Genomic DNA, 21,343 nt, shown 5'->3' on the forward strand with positions numbered 1-21,343 from the left:
TGTGCAGATGCCCAACTTGTGACTTCACTCCTGCCTGTTCAGTAGACCCACCTGGCTCTTTCACAACTTCAGTTTTAGTCACTTTGTCAAGCTCAGGCATTGGTGGCTTCTTTGGTGGTTCTTCTGCCAGAATTTCCAGCTTTTTCTCTATGGGTGGATCAGGAACACTTTCAAAATAGCCACAATCCAACATCCTGGCAACAAGTTCCTTCAAGCATTTATCTGCAATGAAAAAATACACATACATTGCACGTTACACAGCAGGAGGAGCTTAAGGCCCCATTCACAGTGATGCCTTGCGATGTAACGTCAGCTTTGTAACATGCTTACCACCACCTACACAACATTCAGTGCAGTGGGTGTGATGAAGTACAATGGGTTGTTGTATGGTAACCCACTGTATTCAGGGCCGGATTTGTACTCTTTACCGCCCAAGGCCACTGTCACCAGCCGCCCCCCCCGCCCCCCCACCCAGTACAGGTAGCCAGATGACCCCCCCCCCCTTTTCCTTTAGCATAGGTAGCCAGATGACTCCCTTAATCCCTCCTCCCCCCCCCCCCCCAGTATAGGTAGCCAGCTCGCCTGCACACTGCAGCAGCCATCAGTTTCACTCATTTCTCCACTCATCTCCAGTGCAAGCTTGCAAATGCTGCATGTTTAGCCTGCTCCTTTGGTGCCCTTGATCCTGTGGTGCCCTAGGCCATGACCTAGGTGGCCTTGTCCTAAATCCGGCCCTGACTGTATTAATGCCAAATGTGTGCATTACAAGTATATGTGAGGCATATTTTTCATAGACTGCTTTACTGTAACCGATGCAATAACCAGTAACCAACAATAACTAGCAGTGCAGCTTCCCTGATCCGTTGCTTCCATCATAGGGAAAGCTGCAAGCAACAACCACTAAACTGCTTCAAATGACCATTCTCTGTATAATTTAAATGCATATACTGTAGACATCCAAACGACTTTCTTCCAGAGTAAAAAGGAGCTATACATTTATTTTCTCCTATGTTGTAGGTAGTAGAAAGCAGACAACTGACAGCTTTTGGGCTTGTCTATCTCTTTATGGGAGATTCTCAGCATGGCCTTTATCCTATATAATAATCCCTAACTGTCCCTGCGTCATGATTTGTCAGTGAAAACTGAACTGCACATGTGCGCGCAGTTCAGCCGGCTCGCTCTGTGCTGTCCCCTTGGCTGCTAGGGCAACAGGGACACAGCACAGAGCTGGGGAGGAGGACGCGGGGAAGGAGGAGGATGTGGCCAGGGGGTGGGCGTGTGTGCGCTCGTCGATGTGGGTGCGCACTGTGGCGGTGGAGACAGACTAGTTCTTTATAAAGAAAGTCCCCGAAAACTATTTACACAAAGATGCTGGCCAGCTTCGCTGCACACTTTGGCAGTTGGACAGTGCAACTGCCATTTACTAAAGGATTTTAAAACTAAAGATAACCCTGAGAAACCCCTCCATGAGGAGATGGGCTAGTCCATCCCCGTCTGTTCTGTCAGATTTCACAGCAACATAGGAGACAAGCAATTTATGTTACATTTTACTCTGGACAAAAAAAATAAAAAAAAATCTTGTGTATACAAGTGTTTATTTTATGATTTTCACAATAGTGGTCCTTTAAGAAAATGGAAGGCCAATTTAAAGACAGCAATGCCCCCCTCCCTCGGTTTCAGTTTATAAGTCTGCACAAAAGTAAATTTATTCCATTCATTTCACTTCAACTCCAGTGAATCTACTACTACAATGATGAAAGTGAGAAAAAAAAAGCCTGCTAAAATGTTTGCACTTTAAGAGAACCAGAGACAAGGCATATTAAAAAATAGGAAGAGATTTCATACATACCTGGGGCTTCCTCCAGCCTGGATCGCTCCCACGCCGCCAGCCTCCGCTGCCTCTATCTCTGGTACCGGGTCCCCTCCCGCTGATTGGAGGGAAGGGACGCGGGCGGGTAGCGCCGATACAGAGGAGGCAGGGGGAGCGGCGCTGACTGACAGCATAGGTAAACATTGTGCTGGCGACACGCTGTGTGTCGCTAGCACTGCGGAGGGTATAGCAGCGCTCAGGGGGGGGGGTCCTGGAGGCACACCATGGGGCAACAGAGGCTGGTGTTAGTGTGCACAACCAGCCTCTGTGCCCCACTATCATTAAATCCCACCTCGGGTTCTCCAAGTTGTACAGCAAGTTTATAGTTCAATTCCTATGGCCAAGCAATCTAAGGTGCCTTTGAGATGGACAGCTGGCAGAGCCGGGACAAAGTCCTCCAGCACCCAAGGCTGAGACACCAAAGTGCGCCCCTCCACCCCTCCCACCACAGCTGTCACTCACTGATTGCTGTTAGACTAGGAGGGCCACAGGGCCCACAACCTCCCCAACACCTTAATATCTAGTTATCTGGCTTGCAGGCACTGCTATGTATCCCCTTTTCTTATTTCTTTCTGCTTTATACACAATTAGGAATGACAGCTGAATGAATTGTGCGCCCCCTCCTACACTGCACCCTGAGGCTGGAGCCTCTCCAGCCTATGCCTCGGCCCGGCCCTGACAGCTGGACTGTAGGTTTGCTGAGCAGTACAGCCTCCTGTCTGCCACCCGCCAGTGCAATTTAAATGCAGCAGAATTGCAGAGGTTGTCACACCACTCATGTCAAGCGTTGGAACGCTGTGGTGTTACTGGGCTGCAGAGAATTATGACCCGTTGAGTTAGTATGGCTGCGGCCACGCTCAGATCTCACTCCGTGGGGTTACCGCCTGCACAAAGCCAGTACCAGGTGCCCGGCCGATGCAGGAGAGCAGCTGACAGGCGTTGACTTCACCGCTTGTCAGCTGCCTGTGTGAAAGGGCCCTAACAATTCATATAAACATGCAACTGAAATATGCGCGTCATCTGAGCTTTACTCACAATTTGTTCCAGCAACAGTTTTCTCATTGCCTTCCAGCAGATTCCACCAATACACAGACGTCTGATCCATCTCATCCTCTAGGCTGAGAGAAATAGAAAACTACAGTGACTACAGCATTAAAAACTGGTGCCCACAAATTACTGTATATCAATAACTTCTAGAAAAAGTATTGGAAGTATCTGACAACCTGCATTTAACTGAAATACATGGCTACTGTAAAAACGGCATGCCTTAAACCACACCCCAAAAACAGCAAAACAAGGGGAAGAGTCAAATTCCGACAGATTTAATTAAAAAAAGGACCAGCTAACGCTCATAGGCATCAGCAGATCTTAAGTGGGTTAACATGGAAACGGCTGCTCGATCGAGTGGCCTTCCATGTCAGTTCACGGAGGGTGTCTCCGTGAACAGCCGGAGAGCTGCCGATCGCTGCTCGCCGGCAAAATGTAAACACGCGGGGAAGAAATCCCCGCTGTTTATATCATACGGCGCTGCTGCGCAGCAGCGCCATAAGGCAGATCGGTGATCCCCGGCCTCTGATTGGCCGGGGATCGCCGGCATATGATAGGCTCAAGCCTATCCTACAATGCGCAGGACGGATATCCATCCTGCGGCGCTCACAGGGGGAGGGAGGGAGCGCCGAAAATGCTGCGGAGGGGGGCTTTGAAGAGCCCCCCCCCGCAAAGCGCAGCAAGCCGGCGGCGATCAGACCCCCCCCCCCAGGAGGACATCCCCCTAGTGGGGAAAAAAGGGGGCAAGTCTGATCGCCCTGGCTCTATCCTGATCTGTGCTGCGGGCTGGAGAGTCCACGCAGCACAGATCAGGCAAACCACCGCTGGCCCTTAAAGAGACTCCGTAACAAAAATTGCATCCCGTTTTTTATCATCCTACAAGTTACAAAAGCTATTCTAATGTGTTCTGGATACTGCAGCACTTTCTACTATCACAGTCTCTGTAATAAATCAATGCATCTTTCCCCTGTCAGACTTGTTGGCCTGTGTCTGGAAGGCTGCCAAGTTCTTCAGTGTTGTGGTTCTGCTATGAACTCCCCCTTCCAGGCCCCTCTATGCACACTACCTGTGTATTTAGATTAGGGCAGCTTCTCTCTTCTCACCTTTTACAAGCTGAATAAATCGTCCTCTGAGCTGGCTGGGCTTTCACATACTGAGGAATTACAGACAAAGGCAAAGCTGTTTGCAGGAAGAAACGAGCAGCCTGAAACTTCAGTGCATGAGAGATGCAGGGGGAAAGAAACACGATCTCTTGAGATTCAAAAGGAAGGCTGTATACAGCCTGCTTGTGTATGGATGTATTTTCTATGTGTGGACATACTGTACATCAACCTACTTCCTGTTTTGGTGGCCATTTTGTTTGTTTATAAACAAACTTTTTAAAACTGTTTTTAACCACTTTTAATGCGGCAGGGAGCGGCGAAATTGTGACAGAGGGGAATAGGAGATGTCCCCTAACGCACTGGTATGTTTACTTTTGTGCGATTTTAACAATACAGATTCTCTTTAAGTGGTTGGCCTCCTTTCCACGAACTGTTGATAGGCAGTGAAATGCCTCTCACTCAACTGCTCACTGCTGCCTGGTAACAGCTTGTTGCTGCATGATAACTGCTTAATTCTGCCTGGTAACTGCTTGCTGAGCACACAGCTCAACAGTCTGGAAAGGAGGCCTTAGTGTGGTCCCTCAATTCTACTCGTTCAGAAAAAAGTCCCAATGCAGCAGAAATCCATTATGGGAAAGTATTAACAGCTGAAGTTTATTGTGGTAAGCAGGTCTGTCATAACATTCCTGCATTTTGAATTCTGCCTAGAGTCCAGGCTTACCGTGACCACTACAGGTGGTGGTCCCCTTCTGGATCAGTGCAATTAAAACATTTCAGCGCTCAACTTTACCACTACATATCACACCAAAATTAATATTTTTTTTCTGCGCATTAGGCCTTCTTTGGGTTGTACTTTGTGAAGAATGATTTTATTCTATAATGCATGGTATAAAAAAAATAAATAAATAAGTTTGTCAGTTTTAAATCAAAAAAGACATGCTAATGTGGGTAAAGACTACACATTGTATGGCCATTACACATTTGTCCTGGCTATTACAGCATTTAAATTATATCCCTAGTACAATATATGACGACAATATTGTATTTGGAAGCATTGTTTTCAGTTTTGTCTACACCATCACTAATTACAAACCCCTATTCCCCTCCCCCCCCCCAAAAAAAAAGTGTCCCTAAGGTCACCTTTTTTACAAGTGTTATTTTGTTAACTATGGGTAGGGGGGGGTTAATTTACAGGGGATTTATTTAACCTCCTTAGCGGTAGTGTGTGACACGGGGTAAGCCGCCGGAGGGTGCCGCTCAGGCCCTGCTGGGCCGATTTACATAATTTTTTTTTGCTGGACGCAGCTAGCACTTAGCTAGTGGCTATCATGTAGCGAGCCCTGGGCTCGCTACAGGATTTAAAAAAAAACAAAAAAAACTGCTGCGCTGCCTCCTGGCGGAATTTTTCATACCGCCAGGAGGGTTAATGTGTATAGGAGTCTACACCTTTTGGCCAGTAGATGTCCCCGCACTTTATTCCTGTGTATTGCAGACAGTACAGAAGAAGCGCTCTGAATATTTTTAGTTTCACTTTGTCAAGGACCACAGGCACTTTGATATGTGAATGGGAACATGTGTTGCTATTCACGGAACCATGTACTAACGGGCTGCAGGCGATTGCAGCGAGGTACGTATTTATCTACGCCCCGAGTAAAGATGAAGGGGAGTAGATATACTGCACCTGGCAGAACAACTTGTTAAAGGGGCACTATGGCGAAAACTGTAAAATGTTACATTTATATCAGGGGTAGGAAACCTATGGCTCGGGAGCCAGATGTGGCTCTTTTGATGGCTACATCAGGCTCATAGACAAATCAGTAGAGGTTGATTCACTAAGCTACACTGATCAAGCAGTGCAGCTTAGTGTGACAGCACAAGTAAAATTTTCAAAGTAGACACTACTGCTGTAGCACGCACTACTAACTTACTCGCGCTGCCCCCAAAACTATCAGCTGCTCCAATTGTCCCAACCTGGAACCTGTCAGGTCCAGTGAATGTAGAACGAGATCCCTGCACTTTGATTGGCCCAATAGGCTGCCTGACACTTGACAAGCAGCCTATTGGGCCAGATTGCTGGGATCTCGTCTTACAAAGTGAATCAACCCCCAAGCCAGCTAGCTAATTGTACAGGCTGTTAGTCGGTATTTCTCCTGTCTAGCTCTCGGGGAAAATGCTGTTGCTGCTGAAACACAGGAGAAGCTGAAGACGTGTCTGAACCTTCCACTGCCCGGCGGATCAACTGTATACACATCACCATGGCAACAGGGACATGAGCCCTCTGCTGCGCATGCGCACTGTCCCAGTTTGAAACATTGTATGGCTCTCACAGAATTACATTGTAAAATGTGGCGTTTATGGCTCTCAGCCAAAAAAGGTTCCTGACCCCTGATTTATATTTACACCTCCATAAAAGATTTACATTCCTCCAAGAGTAAATACTGTGTGAAGGGTTTACTTCCTATGCAGCAGTCACTTACAGTAGGCATTATAACCAATTCTAAATCTCTAAATCTAAAACAGGTTTTGGACTATTTCTTCATGTGGGATTCTTAGGATTTCTATTTTAGGCATTGGCTACACAGGCAGAAAACAAACAAAAACCTCAGTGCACATGTGTACAGTAAGTTTTTCAAATTCCACAATATTTTACCATACTGCCCCTTTAATGTGGTTCTCTGGTTAAAATGCCACATAGCAACTAAATCAATTAAACCTTGGCAACAAGAAAACCCCCTCCATAAATTAGGGCTCCTGGCACAGGGCATTCAATGTTCATCTCAGAGCAAGTCAGCTGCAGCAACAGTCATCACTTCTGTTTGGCTAACGGTATGCAGCATACTGGAATTAGACAACTGACAGAAGTGGCTGCCACCACACTGCTCACACTGGAGTAATGCTTGTGCTGCACTAGTAAGTTTGGAGCTTCACAATCCACTTGAAAAATCAGGAGCACCGAGACGAAAAACGGAGACGTTTGAATCGTGCAATTTATTAGTTTCATTCCAATATACCAGAATCTGTGTCTGAATTCAAGAGCACATCCCCTACTGAATATAATATATACTGCTACCTTTATTCTGACCTACTATACAATGACTAGCAGTATACATTTTCCTTAGTTATAACCCTCTAGCCACACCTAAAATTTGGGAAAGCCTACAGCAACTCATTTTACTTACGGAAAAAAAAAAAAAAAGAAAAAAAAAGTTTACTAGAAAATCTCATAAGTCAAAGGATGTGAAAATTTGTATTTTGTGAAATGGTTTTCAAAAACATAGACTTTTCACTACCCAGCACCAACTCAAGGTTCAGGACCACCCTCACCCAATATTACCTCATGTGTTTAAACCTCTTGTGACAGAGAAGCCTGGCAAACTTGGAAAGAGAATCCAGCTCCTTGGAAGAGATGTGCATAGTTTCATCTAGTCCATCCTTACAATCTTTCAGTACGTGGTCCTGACAGAGCGCTTGTAGCACATATTGAACCTGGAGAACGGTACGCAGCCGCTTCTTCTCGGCTTCAGCCCTCTGGACCTGCTCCCGTCTTATGGCCTTCTTCTGAGCCTTGATTAACTGTGGGAAACTTTACTTAAAAAAGGAGCACTATAGCCAAAATGTATATTTTGTTACACATACAAATACCAAAACCTAGGTAAATCTAGTACTCACATCCTGGCTTAGAGCAGAAAATGTCTTCTGTAGCTCTTTAGCAAATTCCAAGTTGTGAAGGACCTCATCATACTTCTGTACAGATTCCTGAAACATTTATCCATGGTTAGATTTTTACCTTTACAAGAAATTCTTCCATGTTGGGAAATTCATTCCTGCTGAACTAAACCTGCTTTTAAGAGTGCATCTCCAGTTACAAAGGATACTGTCCAGCTTTCATGGCCAGACAAGAGTCTATTACTTGGGATGGTTCGGCTCATTTTACATCTATACTAGAGCTCAGTCAACAGGAGTGAACAGTGAGGTGTCTGCTCTGATTGTCTGGAGTTTTAGAGCAGATGCATTTCCACCACAGGCTTCTATAAGCAGTTATCTGCTTGTCAGGAAATATCGTTCAGGTCAGGATGTTGCATTTACTCAAATTGATCAAACAAATCAAACCCAGATTGACAAGGTTCAACAGACCTGATTGAAACTAATTTTTGAAAAAGCTAAATGCCTGTGCTAGCCATTTTAGGCATACTGGTCTTTATGCATTTCAGAATGTTTGCCTCCAGTGGCATACAGTGGAGGAAATAATTATTTGACCCCTCACTGATTTTGTAAGTTTGTCCAATGACAAAGAAATGAAAAGTCTCAACAGTATCATTTCAATGGTAGGTTTATTTTAACAGTGGCAGATAGCACATCAAAAGGAAAATCGAAAAAATAACCTTAAATAAAAGATAGCAACTGATTTGCATTTCATTGAGTGAAATAAGTTTTTGAACCCCTACCAACCATTAAGAGTTCTGGCTCCCACAGAGTGGTTAGACACTTCTACTCAATTAGTCACCCTCATTAAGGACACCTGTCTTAACTAGTCACCTGTATAAAAGACACCTGTCCACAGAATCAATCAATCAAGCAGACATTAAACTCTCCAACATGGGAAAGACCAAAGAGATGTCCAAGGATGTCAGAGACAAAATTGTAGACCTGCACAAGGCTGGAATGGGCTACAAAACCATTAGCAAGAAGCTGGGAGAGAAGGTGACAACTGTTGGTGCGATTGTTTGAAAATGGAAGGAGCACAAAATGACCATCAAGCGACCTCGCTCTGGGGCTCCACGCAAGATCTCACCTCGTGGGGTGTCAATGGTTCTGAGAAAGGTGAAAAAGCATCCTAGAACTACACGGGAGGAGTTAGTGAATGACCTCAAATTAGCAGGGACCACAGTCACCAAGAAAACCATTGGAAACACATTACACCGCAATGGATTAAAATCCTGCAGGGCTCGCAAGGTCCCCCTGCTCAAGAAGGCACATGTGCAGGCCTGTCTGAAGCTTGCCAATGAACACCTGAATGATTCTGTGAGTGACTGTGAGAAGGTGCTGTGGTCTGATGAGACCAAAATAGAGCTCTTTGGCATTAACTCGCTGTGTTCGGAGGAAGAAAAATGCTGCCTATGACCCCCAAAACACCGTCCCCACCATCAAGCATGGGGGTGGAAACATTTTGCTTTGGGGGTGTTTTTCTGCTAAGGGCACAGGACAACTTAATCGCATTAACGGGAAAATGGACGGAGCCATGTATCGTGAAATCCTGAACGACAACCTCCTTTCCTCTGCCAGGAAACTGAAAATGGGTCGTGGATGGGTGTTCCAGCACGACAATGACCCAAAACATACAGCAAAGGCAACAAAGGAGTGGCTCAAGAAGAAGCACATTAAGGTCATGGAGTGGCCTAGTCAGTCTCCGGACCTTAATCCAATAGAAAACCTATGGAGGGAGCTCAAGCTCAGAGTTGCACAGAGACAGCCTCGAAACCTTAGGGATTTAGAGATGTTCTGCAAAGAGGAGTGGACCAACATTCCTCCTAAAATGTGTGCAAACTTGGTCATCAATTACAAGAAACGTTTGACCTCTGTGCTTGCAAACAAGGGTTTTTCCACTAAGGGCCCGTTTCCACTAGAGCGAATCCGCATGCGTTGTCTGCATGCGGATTCGCATAACTAATACAAGTGGATGAGACTGTTTCCACTTGTCAGTTTTTTGGTGCGTTTTTCTGTGCAGGATTTTTCTGCACGGTAGGGCCTGCAGAATTCGCCTGCGTGTGGAATGCAGGCGATTCGCAGGCAATGTATTTAATAGGGGAAAACGCACATGCGTTTTTAACGAATGTACATTGAGCCAGGCGGTGACATGGTTAAAATCGCTGATAGCCTGCCTATGCGAGATCGCATGCGAAATCGCGGCAAAAATCGCATGCGGAATCGCATCCGCATGAGATTTTGTCAGCGGTGGAATCCCATCTTTTATTGTTAGAGGGTTCAAAAACTTATTTCACTCAATGAAATGCAAATCAGTTGCCATCTTTTATTTAAGGTTATTTTTTCGATTTTCCTTTTGATGTGCTATCTGCCACTGTTAAAATAAACCTACCATTGAAATACTGTTCTGAGACTTCATTTCTTTGTCATTGGACAAACTTACAAAATCAGTGAGGGGTCAAATAATTATTTCCTCCACTGTAGGTAAGGAGCTTTGGGCCCCAGTGCAAGTTTTCCATTGGGTACCCCCAAGCACTCTATACATAACTAATTTGGTGCACCAAAACCTGCCGAGGACCGGCACAGTGTACAGTATTAGAGATGCAAGCAGAGGATGGGAAAACTTAACGATAACTGCTATTCAAAGCATCTATAGAACTGAACATTACCAGCACAGGCCCAATAAATCAAATACTGTCATTGAGGGAGGGCCCCTTGGGGACACTTTGGCCCAATGGCGCCAGTGCAGTCGCAACCTCTGCATTCCACAATGGCTACGCCACACTTTGCCTTCATACATCATGGATGACTTAGGCATAGCTTTGCAAAAACTGCTTTTCGAAGATGCACCTTTAGGTGTCCACGATGTATGGATATAAACATTCAGAGACTCCTAAAGACATCTGCAGCATATGGTGGAAACCGTTCTGAAACACCTAAAGATGGCAGCAACTGCAGTAACCAAGCAATAAAAGGATTCGTTTTCTGTTGAGGTGTGAACCAGCTCTAAGGCCTTGTTCCCACTGGGGATTACAAAACACTAGCAAAATGGCTAGCATTTTGTAGAGTAATTTTTTTCCCAACTGAACAAGAGCACAATTGGGCAATTGCAATGTTTTAACATGTGAACAGCAACTGCTCCCAAAACACAAAACATTGCTGCATGCACCGCATTTCAGATTTCCTCTAATCACTGGTGAACGCATCCGTGAGATCTACCACAAATTACACTAGCGCTTTTCAAAGCGCTAGCAAGGGATTCTAAAAGCTGCGAAAATTGCCCTAAAAGCTCCTCATTGCAATGGGCTCTCAGACAAAAATGTATGCAGTTTGGAATTTTACCAAAATTAAGTAGCTCATCTCCCACTCAGCTATCTCACAGCAAACATGTAGGTGGCAATCAAGGAAACTGACAGTGAGCTGATCTGAAGAGGACATGTGACCACCATTTTGGGGGTCTACAAACATGTGATATTTAACTTGTCGGGGGGGGGGGGGTGGATAAAACCTTGGAAACTGTACTGTAAGTAAATCTGGAGCTAGACACCAACGTACAGCCTCTGCCCTGCTGAGTGACCTGAGGGATCTTGTGCAGAACCCCAGCCGACAACATGCCTAGTATGTGTGTCCAGACCTAGGAGGTTGCATAGAACCCATAATACGTACCAACTGATCGCTGTTCAGCTCTTCCCCATTGTTTAAACGGTCTCTGTAATCTTCTAGTTTCACCTGCAAGGAGAAAAATAGCATAAAGTTTTAAAGAAAAAAGACAAGACAACCACATGACAAGATAGTGCTGTCTATTGGGCTGCAACCAGTTTTGAGAAGATTTAATGCTGGGAATACACCATAAGAATCCCCAAAGGACCAGCACCACACCAGGTATGGATAGCTCAGTGGATGTTTATTGCAGCATCTAGCAATAAAAAGGGCTTTTTATTGCTACTAGATGCTGCAATATACATCCACTGAGCTAGCAATACCCTGTGTGGTGCCGGTCCTTTGGGGATTCTTATTGCTTGACCCCTAGGTACAGGGGTGAGGACGATGGCACACCATTTTTAGGACTGTTTTCTGTGGTGCTCCTGAGCTGTTTTTGTGGGAATACACCATACAATTTTCTGTAAGATTTACCTGCCAGATAGATAAACTCCAACACATGGGAAAGTATTTAACTATCTGCCTAGCAATTAGGCATGGTTCTACTCAGGAGATAACCAGAAGACAATGCACTAGAGGTAATGACCAGTCTCTACAGAAAATCGGGAGCATCCAACAGGGAGCATCCAACAGGGAGCATCCAACAGGGAGCATCCAACAGGGAGCATCCAACAGGGAGCATCCAACTCTTACGCTAGGCATACACAGCAGTGTACTTTATCAATTGAGCCGCTGATGGCTCGATTGATAATGCGACATATCCGATCACCACGTGGATCGATTCCTGGCTCGAACCCTGCGGGCGGACAATAGGCAAAAACGAAGCGCTGATAAGCTTGAGAAGAAAGTGCCAGCGGAAACGAGCAGGCATCGATCCGCGCGTATGAGCAGTGATGCGCTGGCTCGATACCGGTGCACTATCTGCTAGATAGTATGCCAAGCATCCAACAGAAGCATCTATGGTGTGTATACATAAAAGTCCAGAAATGTATGACTTATTTATCCTTAGGCTACAAAAATAGCATTAAAAAAAAAATCTTCATTTAAAACTGATGCCATGCCTTTAGTTGCCCCATCAGTATGATCACAAACAACCAAAGCTTTAAAGAGAATCTGTATTGTTAAAATCGCCCAAAAGTAAACATACCATTGTGTTAGGGGACATCTATTACCCTCTGTCACAATTTCGCCGCTCCTCGCCGCATTAAAAGTGGTTAAAAACAGTTTTAAAAAGTTTGTTTATAAACAAACAAAATGGCCACCAAAACAGGAAGTAGGTTGATGTACAGTATGTCCACACATAGAAAATACATCCATACACAAGCAGGCTGTATACAGCCTTCCTTTTGAATCTCAAGAGATCATTTGTGTGTTTCTTTCCCCCTGCAGCTATCTTCCACTGAAGTGTCAGGCTGTTTCTTCCTGCAGAGTGCAGACAGCTCTCCCCATATGTAATTCCTCAGTATGTGAAAGCCCAGCCAGCTCAGAGGAGGATTTATCCAGCTTGTAAAAGATGAGAGAAGAGAGAAGCTGCCCTTATCTAAATAATACACAGGCAGTGTGCAGAGATGGGCCTGGAGGGGGGAGATGCATCACAGAACCACAACACTGAAGAACTTGGCAGCCTTCCAGACACAGGCTGACAAGTCTGACAAGAGAGAGATAAGTTGATTTATTACAGAGATGGTTATAGTAGAACGTGCTGCAGTAAGCCAGAACACATTAGAATAGCTTTTGGAACTTGTAGGATGATAAAAAACAGGATGCAATTTTTGTTACGGAGTCTCTTTAAGGGACATCAGGTAAAAAAAAAAAAAAAAAAAAAAAAAAAAAAATCACTCTGGGTGCAGATAGACTGTAGTGCTCGAGGAAGGTATTGAAGCTAAACCAGTAAGCTTAAAGACACTGAAGCGAAAAAAAAATGATGATATGATTTGTATGTGTAGTACAGCTAAGAACAACAACATTAAGATCAGATACAGTCTAATTGTTTCCAGTGCAGGAAGAGTTGAGAAACTCCAGTTGTTATCTCTATGCAAAAAAGCTATTAAGCTCTCCGACCAACTTGGTCGTGGAGAGGGCTGTTATCTGACTTTTATTATCTCAACTGTAATTGAACGGTTTACTTTTCCTCTAGCAGAGGAGAGTTTATTACTTCGCAGACTGCTCTGAAAGACTCATTTTGAATGCTGAGTGTTATGTAATCTGGACATATTGTAGAGTGATGCAATGTTAGAAAAAACACTATATACCTGAATAAAAATATGAGAATGTTTTCTTTGCTGCTAATCTTCTAGTAATTATTCATAGTACACAACCAATTCATTATATCATATATTTTTTTTCGCTTCAGTGTCTCTTTAAAGAGACACTGAAGCGAAAAAAACATGATATAATGAATTGGTTGTGTACTATGAATAATTACTAGAAGTTTAGCAGCAAAGAAAATATTCTCATATTTTAATTTTCAGGTATATAGTGTTTTTTCTAACATTGCATCATTCTCTAATATGTGCAGATTACATAACACTCAGCATTCAAAATGATTCTTTCAGAGCAGTCTGAACTAATGACCTCTCCTCTGGCAGAGAAAAAGTAAATAGTCCAGGAACACTTGAGATAATAAAAGTCAGATAACAGCCCTCTCCACACTTTGAAAGTCGAAGAGCTCAATTGCTTTTTTGCATAGAGATAACTGGAGTTTCTTAACTCTTCCTGTACTGGAAACAATTAGACTGATGTATCTGATCTTAATGTTTTATTTCTTAGCTGTACTACACATACAAATACTTTTTTTCGCTTCAGTGTCTAAGTCTGTTTTGGCCTTGTTCCCCCTCAAGTCTAAAGGCTCATACACACATCAGACTATAGTCTTTGGGAAATGAAAGATCACAGACCAATCTTACCACCCTTCATGTAGTATGAGAGCCATACTCTACACAGTCTTTTCTATGGCGCTGAACTCCCCATCAGAACAAATCTTTGCAAGATGCTGCACACAAACCTGCTGCACACACAAAAGATCTGTAGCTGCAAAAGATCTGTTCCTGCCAAAAATCAATTCCTGCAAATTGCAATGATAGTCTATGAGATCTGCAGATCATCATACACATGATTTAACCGACATTCATCGGCAGATCAGATCCACCAGGATGGATTTTCAGATCTGCGGATGATTGCTTGATCTGCAGATGAATGCCAGTTAAATCGTGTGTATGATGATCTGCAGATCTCATAGAAAGTCATTGCAATTTGCAGGAATGGATTTTTGGCAGGAACAGATCTTTTGCAGATACTGATCTTTTGTGTCTGTACAGCATCTGTGTGTGCAGCATCTTGCAAAGATTTCTGTCTGATGGGGAGTTCAGCTCCATAGAAAAGACTGAAGGTATGGCTCTCATACTACATGAAGGGTGGCAAGATTGGTCTGTGATCTTTCATTTTCTAAAGACTATGGTCTGATGTGTGTATGAGCCTTAAAGGTGGGTAGTACACATCAGATAAGTCTTTGGAAAATAAAAGATCACAGTCCAAATTTTACCCCTTTCCATGTAGTATGAGAGCCATACTCTACACACAGTATTCTATTGAGCTGAACTCCATCAGATAAAAATTCTTTGCAATATGCTGAGAACAAGGATGATGTGTTCCTGCAAAAGATCTGTTCCTGCAAAATACATTCATAGTCTATGAGATCTGCAGATCCCCATACACACCTTGTTTAACAGACAATCTGCAGATCAGATCCATCAGGATGGATCTTTGGATCAGCAGATTGTCTGATCTGCAGATGAAGGTCTGTTAAACAAGGTGTGTATGAGGATCTGCAGATAGACTATGAATGTATTTTGCAGGAACAGGTCTTTTGCATGCATACAGCATCTTTGTGTGCAGCATCTTGCAAAGATTTTTATCTGATGGGAGTTCCGTTCAATAGAATAGACTGTAGGAATGCTCATACTACATGGAAGGGGTAAAATTGGTCTGATCTTTCATTTTCCAAAGACTTTTATCTGATGTGTGTACCCACCGTAAGTCACTGCACTGGTCTAGAAGAGCAAGCCATGGAAAGAACTTAAGGTAGCCAAACACTTATAGTAGTTGTGATAGTACATGCAGGGCCAGATAGTCTGCAGGGCTGGATCCTAAAGGATGGCCAATCAGCTAGATCAAATCTGATAGGGATCAAATCCTTATACACACTTGGCCTAGATTATCAATGTATTTCAGCATGGATCTATTGCATATCTGTTGAGCTGCACAGAGCAAGTTTAAGGGCCCCATAGCAAACTTAAGTGGTGGTCCCCCATAACTCCTCCCCATGGTCATTATCCCACTGCTCCTTGGGCCCCCTCATGTGTAGCAGCATTACTCACTCTCTTGCTGTCCCAGCAGGTGGTAGCTGCAAGACCCATGCACTCTTTAGCCATGCAGTCTGCCCCTTCTCTATCTGATCCGGCGCGTGTTATGTGTAAACGCATGCTGGATAGAGAAGAGGCAGACAGCTAAGAGTGCAAAGATGGTGCAGTCACCGCCTGCTGGGACAGCCAGTAAGTGATTAATGTAAGGGGACTGCGGGGTGCAGGGGGGGAAGACAGCTTGGCGTCCGGAGGTGCTTATACAGAGCCTTAGGACAGGGCCTATGTGGCTTTGCCAGAAATCCAGGCATGCTTACAGTTCAATCTGTGAGGAACACGAGCTGGGAATTCAAATTAAGCTGGCGTATTGAGTGTTTGGTGGAGTCACAGGCAGAATGTGTGCAGCCTTACCTTCTTTTTCTCAATGTTTCGTATCTTATGTTTCAGACTGATCAGCCCATTCTCTATGTACGTCTCATAAACCTGGAGTGGTGTGGCAGAGGAGGAGAGCGGAGACTGCAGCGAACCAAGTCCTCTCTCTGACTGAAGTTTGATGTCCCCATCCAGTGGGCTGTCACCACCGGGACTGCGTGGCGACACTGGCGAGAGCTGCACCATCGTCAGGGCCAACCGTGCTCTACAAGTGAAAGGAAGATAACCACACCACTAAAGGTCAGCAAAATGGCTGATTTGCCTGTAAGGTAGCAACTGAGAGAAATTTGAGTCTGAAATAGTTACCTCCATATTTCCCTTAGTTTAAGGAACATGTGCTTGACTGTTGTGCTGCTTCACTACCTTTTAGGCCAGAAACCCACTAGGAACGATTTCTAATTGCTGGCAGTTTGAAAAAGCTCTTGCTAATGCAATGCTATGGGGGATTTTTATAAAATCACATCGCTCCAGTGTGATCACACCCATAGCATTAGTAAGAGTTCAAATCGCAAAGCGCTCAGAAAAATCGCTCCTAGTGGGTTTCTGGCCTTAATCGACCAAGTTTAGAAGGAGCAGCTAAGCTGCCAAGTAGCATTTGCCCATGTGTGAACTACCCATGTGTTAGTGGAGCCAGGGTCGTTTCAAGCCTATTTGTCACTGCAGGCAAGAAGTCCTGTGGAGGCTGCTGTGTTTATTTCCTTTTAAACAATACCAGTTGCCTGGTGGTCCAGCTGGTCTGTAGTATATGAAACACCATTAAAACAACAATGCAGACAATCTTGTCAGAAAGATGCAATCTACATCTTGTTCAGGGTCTATGGCTAAAAACTTTTATAGGCAGTGGATAGTAGGACAACCAGGCAATGTGATTTGTTCAAAGGGACCCTGAGCAGTATATAGAATAAAAAAAAAAAATTCACTTACCTGGGGCTTCCTCCAGGCCACCGTAGGCTGCGAGGTCCCCCGGCGTCCTCCTGGCTCCTCTGTGTACCTCCGGCCGGCTTGACAGTCCTACTCATGCGCGGTTCAGAGTTAGAAAACTGAGCATGTGCAGGACTGTCACGCCAGCCGCCATGATGAGGCTGAAGACACCAAGCGTCAAAAGCCAGCCCGACACCCGGCCCAGGTGTCGCTGGAAACGGGAGCTGCCGGAGGGACACGAAGAGGAGCCAGGAGGACACCGGAGACCTCGCGGCCTACGGTGGGCTGGAGGAAGCCCCAGGTAAGTGAATTTTTTTATTCTATGTACTGCTCAGGGTTCCTTTAACCCCTTTCCGACCACGTCACGCCGATGGGCATGGCCACAGCCCGAAGGACCGCCTAACGCCGATTGGCATAAAGTCCTGGGGCCAGCTAATGCAGGAGATTGTGCGCATCTCCTGCTTGGGGGGGGCGGAGCTCCACCCCACCTTCAGTCTCCGAGCGGCTATTGCCGCTCGAGAGATGGTTAGACGGCGTGATTGCCGTCTATTTCTATGTACAGCGCTGCGATCGGCAACAGCGCTGTACTGGGGACAGCCGTGTCACTTTTTTTTAAAGCAAACAATGTATATATAAAAAAAAAACATGGGGGTGATCAGACCCCACCAACAGAGAGCTCTGTTGGTGGGGAGAAAAGGGGGGGGGAAATCACTTGTGTGCTGTGTTGTGCGGCCCTACAGCTTGGCCTTAAAGCTGCAGTGGCCACTTACTAAAAATGGCCTGGTCACTGGGGGGGGGGGGGGGGGTTAGCCCTGCAGTCCTCAAGAGGTTAAGATGAAATGTCAGCCTCCATAAAATCTCACCTCCGGGTCCATTAAGGCCAGTTACACACCTAAAGGTGCGGTGATCCCATGCCAGGAGAGCCACATCACTGCATAAATCCGGCTTTGTATGACCCTACGCCATGGTGTGTCAGTCATGCATATGTCACTCAGTGACATACTCACTACTGAGCAGAAAGTTTATCACTGGAATTACCATGCTCCTCACACTCACTGCATCGCCCACTGACTTGCATTGCTGCATAATACATGAAATAGACACCGTTCATGCGGTAATGCACTACAGACTTTTGCGACCGCATTGTTATTTGGATACTTCTGCCACACCCACTATGCAAGTCTCCATAGACTAGCATGTCCCTTGCGAGTGGCGACAAGATGCGGTAGGAGAGCGTACTACAGTGCAATGCACAGCGTACAGTGTGCAAGGGGCCTCAAGGTATGTACATACAATTACTAAAGCCCATAAGGGTTTTGATTTGATGTCTCAGGTGACAGCATGGTGCATTTTATTGGAGATTTTAGCTCTGTTCCGAATCATTCAGGACAAGGTTATGGATTTGAACCCTCTTTCCTAGGGCCCTTCTCCACTGAGTGCGATTTGCAAAATCACAATTGCTAGCGATTTTTAAAATCGCTAAGGTTGCTACTATAACATAGGAATCATGAAAAGTATTCCTCTGTAGCGATTAAATTCTCTGTAAATTACAATTACTTTTTGGAGCAATTGCGCTTTTATGTTAAATGCAAAAAAAACCAAAAAAAAAAAAAACCCTTTGCATAAGAAGTTTAATGAAAAAGCACAGTGGCTTGCAATTTTCTTTTGCTAATGGAAAAGAACCCCCAGTGTTTATACAAGGATTTATGTAGGGGTCAGCAGTGTTTCTCTTAATCTTGTCTCTGTAATTAGAGTACATTAGCTATGATGCATCACGATCTATCCGCTAAACATTACCGCATACGTTAAAGCAGAAAACACGATTCTACTGAATATTTTGTGAAACATCAATTCACTAAATCTGTCAGTACTTAGCCGTGCGCATCCAGCAGGTGGCGCTAATTACTATTTCCCCTCCAGGCCACCATGGATAGTAGGGAAAGATTTAACTGGTGGAGTTTTGTCGCCACCTGGTGGATGCGCCCAGCTAACAGATACGTACCCTTATGTCATATGGGGGAGAAGGGAAAAAAAAAATAAAAAAAAAAAAATAAAAAAAAAATTTACAGACTAGTGAGGTAAATAGCTGACTTAACATAAGTGCCTCCTGTCAATTCACAAAGATAAACACACAAAGTAAAACAAGCGAGATGTTTGAGGCATATTACCTCTGGCCTGAATTTGGCAGAAGAGAAACAGCCCATTCAGTAATGTTACAGAAGGGAGGAAACAAAGTAGAAAGAGGGGGGGGGGGGGGAAGATTCCCCTAATTTTTAACTTCGCAATTTAAAAACAATTTTTATTTTATAGTTATATGTACCTTAGACTTCACATGCCAGTAATAAAAATAATCAGGTTATTTTCCATTAGCCGGGCACATCCACTAGGGGGCGATAAATCTCCAGAGTTACATATTTCCCTACTATCCATGGCAGCTTGGAGGTGGAATAATTAACGCCACCTGGTGGTTGTGCCCAGCTAATGGAAATGTACCAACAATCACATTAATGCACTGCAATAATCAAATACATGGGGTAAATAGCTTAGTGAGTGATCATGCAGTTTTTAAAGTTACTGAACTCATGCTGCATGTGTGACAAGAAAATGAAAAACCCGTGCATTTAGAAAAATAGTCTAAACCAAATGCAGTATTTTACCCAACTTTTTTTTTTTTTTTAAATATAAACTAAGTATGTGGTGTGCTGACCCAGCATTGCAAAGAAAGAGTACTATCCACTACATCACTGTTGAATTCATTGTCATACTTTTGACTAGCATGCATGCTTTACTTCATGAGACTGTTATTACATCCTGTTGAAGATTATAAAAACTCAGAAATGAGCAACAATTTACTGTAACATTTATTGTATAATTATACCTCTTGTACAGCTAGCTGCATGGAGTACAAGAACCGTTACTAACCTGCTACTTTCACAGACCACAAACTCCCAGCTCTTCCCTCTCCTAAAGCCACATGGCTGCAGATTATTACCTTCCTGTCCTTAAAATTAGCTATGGTGGGTGTGGCCTCTGGTTGAAGACAGCCACGCCCTCCTCACACACCTGAACTCGTGCTGGTAATTTGCCTGTCTGCCACTTGGAACTAATGTCATGTTTATGAGCAGAGATGATCAATGAGATGCAAATATTTCTGGGTTGAGGCGGGGTGCACGCTGAAGGCCTGCTTTCCACGAACTGTTGAGCTTTGTGCTCGGCAAGCAGTTGCCAGGCAGCAGTAAGCGGTTATCATGCAGCAACAAGCAGTTACCAGGCAGAAGTGAGCAGTTGAGAGAGTTTGAGAGGCATTTCATTGCCCATCGACAGTTCGTGGAAAGAAGGCCTTAGCAGTGCAGGAAACGTCGAGTTTGCATATGCGTTTTTTATATGCGTTTTTTTTTATGCGGCCCATTGACTATCATTGCAGGCAAAAACGCTGCGTTTTCCGCAACGCTAGCGTTTCTGCTAAGTGTGTTCCCAGCCTCAGGGCTTATTTACACTACTAGAGCTTTTTAAGCGCTAATGATTTTGAAAATCTCTTGCTAATGCAATTCTATGGAGGATTTTAACAAGATCACATTGCTCCAGTGAGAACACACACATAGGATAACATTAGCAAGAGCTTTTAAAATCGCAAAGGGCTCTATTCATAAAACATTTGCGGAAAAACTAAATCTTAGAGGGAAAACACTGCCATGGTATTTTAGGACTCGTTTCCACTGTTTCAGTGCGGAATCGCCTGGATTCCACCGCTAACGAAATCGCATGCGGATGCGTTTCTGCATGCGGTTTTCCCCGCGATTTTGCATGGCTAAGAAGCAGGTGAATTTAACCATGTCACTGCCAGTGTAAATTTCCATAACATTACATGTGAAATTGCACGCGAAATCGCAGGGAAAACCGCATGACAAAGCTGCATGCGATTTCCCTATTAAAAGCATTGCGGGCGATTCGCCTGCATTCCAGCGCAAAATCTAACGGCTCTGCCGTGCAGATTTCCCCCGCACACCAAAACGCACCCGCATGACGCACAAGTGGAAACAATCCCATCCACTTGTATTGCCTATGCGAATCCGCATGCGGTGCCCGCATGCAGATTCGCTATAGTGGAAACGAGCCCTTAGACTTTTGTTTGCTATTTCATAAAAAAGTTTACACTTGCGATAAAAGGTCGGGGAATTCCTGCACTGAGGGCTGGTGCACACCGGCCTAGTGCACACCAGAGGAGTTTTTCTGAGCATTTTGAGTTTTTA

General features: G+C 44.5%; 1 protein-coding gene across 1 annotated transcript in view; it reads right to left on the minus strand.

Moving 5' to 3' along the window:
• CAPRIN2 (caprin family member 2) overlaps nucleotides 1–20,283 on the minus strand; it is a 44,788-nt gene extending 24,505 nt beyond the window's left edge. The window contains exons 1-7 of the mRNA XM_068273717.1: nucleotides 20,157–20,283; nucleotides 16,152–16,377; nucleotides 11,389–11,451; nucleotides 7,690–7,776; nucleotides 7,355–7,593; nucleotides 2,906–2,988; nucleotides 52–222 (exon numbers count right to left, since the gene is read on the minus strand). Coding sequence (XP_068129818.1) covers nucleotides 52–222; nucleotides 2,906–2,988; nucleotides 7,355–7,593; nucleotides 7,690–7,776; nucleotides 11,389–11,451; nucleotides 16,152–16,377; nucleotides 20,157–20,206 — 919 coding nt within the window. The 5' untranslated portion in view covers nucleotides 20,207–20,283. The remainder of the gene's footprint in view (nucleotides 1–51; nucleotides 223–2,905; nucleotides 2,989–7,354; nucleotides 7,594–7,689; nucleotides 7,777–11,388; nucleotides 11,452–16,151; nucleotides 16,378–20,156) is intronic.
• Between the last annotated feature and the right edge of the window lie 1,060 nt (nucleotides 20,284–21,343).

This window comes from Hyperolius riggenbachi, chromosome 3, assembly GCF_040937935.1.
Source record: "Hyperolius riggenbachi isolate aHypRig1 chromosome 3, aHypRig1.pri, whole genome shotgun sequence".
NCBI lineage: Eukaryota > Metazoa > Chordata > Amphibia > Anura > Hyperoliidae > Hyperolius > Hyperolius riggenbachi.